The 6160-nt window shown below is 62.6% G+C and overlaps 1 protein-coding gene across 2 annotated transcripts in view; it reads right to left on the reverse strand.

Annotated features, from left to right (window-relative positions):
• NAGK (N-acetylglucosamine kinase) overlaps nt 1–2139 on the reverse strand; it is a 5291-nt gene extending 3152 nt beyond the window's left edge. Inside the window, exons 1-2 of one of the 2 annotated variants that reach the window (XM_061440999.1) lie at nt 2076–2139; nt 611–695 (exon numbers count right to left, since the gene is read on the reverse strand). In XM_061440999.1, coding sequence (XP_061296983.1) covers nt 611–695; nt 2076–2104 — 114 coding nt within the window. In that variant the 5' untranslated portion in view covers nt 2105–2139. Of the gene's footprint in view, nt 1–610; nt 728–2075 lie in introns of both variants that reach the window. The other variant, XM_061441000.1, reaches the window with a different exon arrangement.
• Between the last annotated feature and the right edge of the window lie 4021 nt (nt 2140–6160).

The raw sequence follows: 6160 nt of genomic DNA on the forward strand, positions 1-6160 counted from the left end.
GACCCCAATCCCCATCCCTACATCTCATTGGAGACACTGACCTGAGAGATGGGGGGGACACACCGAGACCCCAATCCCCATCCCCATCCCTACATCTCATTGGAGACACTGACCTGAGAGATGGGGGGGACACACCGAGACCCCAATCCCCATCCCTACATCTCATTGGAGACACTGACCTGAGAGACAGGGGGGACACACCAAGACCCCAATCCCCATCCCTAGATCTCATTGGAAACAATAACCTGAGACACAGGGGGGACACACTGAGCCCCCCAGTCCCAATCCCAAACTCCATCCCTACATCTCATTGGATCTGATGAGCTGAGAGATAAAGGGAGGACACACTGAATCCCCCCCCCCCCTATCCCAATCCTAGCCCCAAACTCCATCCCCAAAGCTGCTCAGAGCCAATGAGCTGAGACACAAGGGGGACACTGAACCCCCCCCAAATCCCAATCCCAGCCCCAAACTCCATCCCCAGAGCATCACCCCCATCCATGAGCTGTCGGCAACACCCGCCCCCTTCTCTGCTGGCTCCATCCCACCCGAGCACCCTGGGGGCACCCAGGGCCACCCCCCATTACCGTGTCCCCCCCCCCGGGCTCACCCAGTGGTTGGTGCAGGGTCCCTCGGTCTCAGCCAGGATCCGGCCATCACCGGACACCACCACCACGGTGGAGTGGGTGCCCCCCCTGCAGAGGGGGGGACGCTGCCGGTATCACCCCTGCACCCCCCATTCCGGGGCGCAGGGGACCCTGCTGAGCCCCATCGCCCTGATCTGCACCCCCCAGGGGCCCCCTGCGGCCCCCACACCAGCACCTGGGGATGCTGGGGGGGGGGGGACGACGACATCAGGATGGGCCTGTGGGATTTGGGGTCCCTGGGGGTGCTGGGACCAGGATGCGGTCCCTGGAGGGGGCCCATGGATGGGGCGGGTGTGGGATTAGAACTGGGGCCCTGGGGGGGGACGCTCCCCAGGACGGGGTCCCTGGTGTTGTGGGGGGGCGGAGCTCCTGACCCCCCCCATCCCGCCCCATTGACCTCGGGCCCCGGCCTCATCCTGCACCGGGCATGAGGGGCGGACCCAGCTGTAGCCCCGCTCCGAGGGACCGGGTCACGGGGGTATCGGATACAGGGGGGACCCGGGCACGGGGGTACCGGGTACGGGGGGTACCAGGGCAAGGGTGTATTGGATACGGGGGGTACCCGGGCACGGGGGTACGGGATACGGGGGGTACCCGGGTACGAGGGTACGGGATACGGGGGGTACCCGGGTACGAGGGTACCGGGCACGGGGTTACCGGGTACGGGGGGTACCAGGTACGGGGTTACCGGGGTACTGGGGTACGGGATACGGGGGGAACCCGGGCACGGGGGTACCGGGCACGGGGTTACCGGGTACGGGGGGTACGGGGGTACTGGATATGGGGGTACCGGGGCACGGGGGTACCGGGGCACGGCGGGTACCGGGTACGGGGGTACCGGATACGGGGGGTACGGGGGCACCGGGCACGGAGGTACCGGGGTAGGGGGGTACGGGATACGGGGGGAACCCGGGCACAGGGGTACCGGGCACGGGGTTACCGGGTACGGGGGGTACGGGGGTACTGGATATGGGGGTACCGGGGCACGGGGGTACCGGGGCACGGCGGGTACCGGGTACGGGGGTACCGGATACGGGGGGTACGGGGGCACCGGGCACGGAGGTACCGGGGTAGGGGGGTACGGGATACGGGGGGAACCCGGGCACGGGGTACAGGGCACGGGGTTACCGGGTACGGGGGGTACCGGGTACGGGTGGTACCGGATACGGGGGGTAGGGGCACGGGGGTACTGGATATGGGGGTACAGGGGTACTGGGGCACGGCGGGTACCGGGTACGGGTGGTACCGGATGCGGGGGGTACCGGGGCACGGGGGTACCCGGGCACGGGGGTACCAGGTACGGGGGTACCGGATACAGAGGATACCGGGGCACGGGGGTACCGGGCACGGGGGTGCCGGATATGGGGGTACCGGATACCGGGGTACCGGGCACGGGGGGGGCCCCGCCCGCGGCGCGGCCGCTCTCACCCCTCCACGCCACCGAACAGCGCCTCCATCGCGGCCGGGCCACGCCCCCCGCCCAGGCCACGCCCCCATAGGCAACGCCCTTCCCCTCAGAGGACACGCCCGTTGGAGGCGGAGTCTCCCTTAAGCCACGCCCCCACCTACCAGCTCCGCCTCTCCCCGCCTCCCCCGGTCCTTGCCCCGCCCCTCCACCCGCCCCGGGTCCTTGTGCCCGCCCTCCAGCATGGACCTTCTTTTCCCGTGGTCCCGGGGAGCCCCGGGGATGGGAATAGAGGTAGGGATGGGATAGGGATGGTGATGGAATGGAATGGAATGGGATAGGATGGGGATGGGGATGGGGATGGAGGGAGGATACGGATGGGATGAGATGGGGATAGGGATGGGATGGGACAAGATGGGGATAGGATGATATGGGGATGGGGATGGGATGGGAAGAGATGGGGATGGGATGAGATAGGGATGGGATGGGGTGGGATGGAATGGAATGGAATGGGGATAGGGATGGGACGGGGTGGGATGGGATGGAATGGAATGGAGATAGGGATGGGATGAGGATGGGGATGGGATGAGATGGGGATAGGGATGGAATGGGAAGGGATGGGATTAAATGATGTGGGATGAGGATGGGGATAGGGGTGGGATGAGGATGGGGATGGGATGAGATGGGGGTAGGGATAGAATGGGATGGAATGGGAAGGGATGGGATGGGATGGGATTAGATGATGTGGGATGAGGATGGGGATAGGGGTGGGATGAGGATGGGGATGGGATGAGATGGGGGTAGGGATAGAATGGGATGGAATGGGAAGGGATGGGATGGGATGGGATTAGATGATGTGGGATGAGGATGGGGATAGGGGTGGGATGAGGATGGGGATGGGATGAGGATGGGGGCCGAGGTCTTGTTCTGGGGTGATGGGGGGGGGTAGAGAGGAGAGGGAGGGGTGGGAAGGTGGAGGCGTGGAGAGATAACAAGGATGGAGGGGGGGAGGGGAGGGAGGAGGGAGGCAAAAAGGCAGGCGGGTGGATGGACACGGGGCAGGCAGGCAGGAAGGATGAGGGAGAAGGGAAGATGGATGCAGAGGATGATGGGGTGGATGGATGGATGGATGGATGGATGGATGGATGGATGGATGGATGGATGGATGGATGGATGATGGATGGATGATGGATGGATGGATGGATGATGGATGGTGGATGGATGGATGGATGGATGGATGGATGGATGGATGGATGGATGATGGATGGATGGAGAGGATGGATGGATGATGGAGGGATGGATGGATGGATGGATGGATGGATGATGGATGGATGGATGATGGATGGATGGATGGATGGATGATGGATGGATGGATGATGGATGGATGATGGATGGATGATGGATGGATGGAGAGGATGGATGGATGATGGAGGGATGGATGATGGATGGATGGATGGATGGATGGATGGATGGATGATGGATGGATGGATGGATGATGGATGGTGGATGGATGGATGGATGGATGATGGATGGATGGATGGATGATGGATGGTGGATGGATGGATGGATGGATGATGGATGGATGGATGGATGATGGATGGTGGATGGATGGATGGATGGATGGATGGATGGATGGATGATGGATGGATGGAGAGGATGGATGGATGATGGAGGGATGGATGATGGATGGAGAGGATGGATGGATGGATGGAGAGGATGGATGGATGATGGATGGATGGATGATGGATGGATGGATAAATGGATAAATGGAGGGATGGATGATGGATGGATGGATGGATGGATGGATGGATGGATGGATGGATGGATGGATAATGGATAAATGGATAAATGGAGGGATGGATGATGGATGGATGGATGGATGGTGGATGGATGGATGGATGGATGATGGATGGACAAACATACAATGGAGGTGAGGGCAGACAGGGCAGGAAGGAGGAGGTGAGAAAGGACCATAACACAATGGGGTGACAGGACAGAGATGGGCAGAGGTGTCCCCACGTGGGGCTGGTTCCCATGGCAGCACAGACCAGGCCACCCCACGCTCCCTGGTCCAGGGGTGCCTGGTGATGGTGACACCAACGGAGCCCAGGATCACCTTCCCCCCTCTTCATCCCCAGTCCTCGTAGGGCTCCCCTGGGCTTCGGAGCACCTGAAGCTGGGGGCTACCCTCTGCCCCATCAGGGACCACCCTTCCCACGGCTGGGGGTGCCCCATGGCCATGGGGAGCTGCAGAGGGACCCATTGGGACAGGGCCCGTGACCACCCCAGCTCGGGGGGACAAAGATGCTCTGGGTCACCCGCATCCTTCCTGAGTGCTTTACGGGGGGGGAGCCGGGGGGGGGGGCTGCATCTGGGACCCCCCAACACCAGCACAGGGGGCAGGGGGCAGAGGGAGCCCCCATAGAGCCCCAAAGCGACCCAGAGGGGAGCGGCAGGGGAAGGGTTAAGCTGCGGGGGGGGGGGGAGTGAGCAGCCCCCGAGCCCACCGCCCCTGTGCCCTCATTAGGGCCGGTGGCACCAGCCTGTCTGGGGACAGCACCGGGGCCAGGAGCCGCACGGGGCCCTGCTGTGTCCCATGGGATGGGAGAGCGAGGTCCCCATGGGCGCTGGGACACGGCGGGGTGATGCCGGCAGCATCCCAGCACCCAGCTCGGGGGTCCTCCCCAGGCCCGTCCCCCCTTGGTGGTGGCTCCGTTGCCTTGGATCCAAGCAGGAAAAGCGATGGCATCGGCTGGAACCGGAGCCGGGGCGCATGGGAGGCGCTTGGGCTTGGGGTGAGACCCAGCCATTCCCACCCGGAGCATCCGCTGAGCCCTGCCACAGGCAGCCGGGAAGGGGGTGAGGGTGCTGGGAATGCTCCAGGACACCCTGATCCCATTGGACACCCGTGGAGCACCCAGCCCTGGAGCTGCTGTGCGTCCTGGACACGCATGGGGTGGAGAATGGACATGGAAGCACGGGAGCATGGGATGATGCCGGCTTCATGAGCTTCACCACCCTGAGCATGCCATGGGCGCCGGGATCACCCGCTGCAGGACCCATGTGGGAGGCACTGGAGGCAGAGGAGGGATGAAATTCCCACCCTGGTGCCCGGGAATGGGTTTCTCCTGCTCTGCCGCCCACGGCGCCACGCGGAAGCGCTGATCCTGGAAGGGATCTGATGTGTTCCGGGGCTCCGGATCCATCCCGCTGCCGGCCGTCGGGAATGGGAGCGGTGCTGAGCCGGCATGGAGGAGGCTGGTGAGCAGCGGGATGGGGGTCGGGGGCTACAGGGGGGATGGAGCCTGAACCATGGATGGGAGACGTTGGGATGGGGTCTGGGGTGACCTGGAGCACCCATCCTGAGCTTCCGTCCCCATTGCGGTCCGGTGTGGCTCAGGACACGGCCACCCCAATGCCGTCGGCACCCAGCGCAGCGGAACAAGGCACGGGCCAGGACCTCATCCGTTTGTCCTTCCCGGTGCCCGGCTGCATCCCTCTGGATCCATAACCCCTCACCATTCCCAGAGTCCATCTGAGTGGTAGGTGCTGCTGCTTGCTCCTATGGAGCCCATTGTCTGTCTGTCCCTCCATCCATCCCTCCATCCGTTCATCTCCTGTTCATCCATCCGTCCATCCATCCCTACATCCATCTCCTGTTCATCCCTCCATCCATCCATCCTTCCATTCATCCATCCATCATCCATCCATCCATTCCCCATCCATCCATCATCCATCCATCCATCCATCCATCCATCCATCCATCCATCCATCCATCATCCACCCATCCATCATCCATCCATCCATCATCCATCCATCCATCCATCCATCCATCCACCATCCATCCATCCACCCATCCATCATCCATCCATCCATCATCCATCCATCCATCCATCCATCCATCCATCCATCCATCCATCCATCCATCATCCATCCATCATCCATCCATTCCCCATCCATCCATCATCCATCCATCCCTCCATCCATCCATCCATCATCCACCCATCCATCATCCATCCATCCATCATCCATCCATCCATCCATCCATCCATCCATCCATCCATCCATCATCCATCCATCCATCCATCCATTCCCCATCCATCCCTCC

The sequence above is a fragment of the Pezoporus flaviventris genome, unplaced genomic scaffold (genome assembly GCF_033815535.1).
Source record: "Pezoporus flaviventris isolate CSIRO_AGI_PZ_B2104156 unplaced genomic scaffold, CSIRO_AGI_Pfla_v1 ptg000188l, whole genome shotgun sequence".
NCBI lineage: Eukaryota > Metazoa > Chordata > Aves > Psittaciformes > Psittacidae > Pezoporus > Pezoporus flaviventris.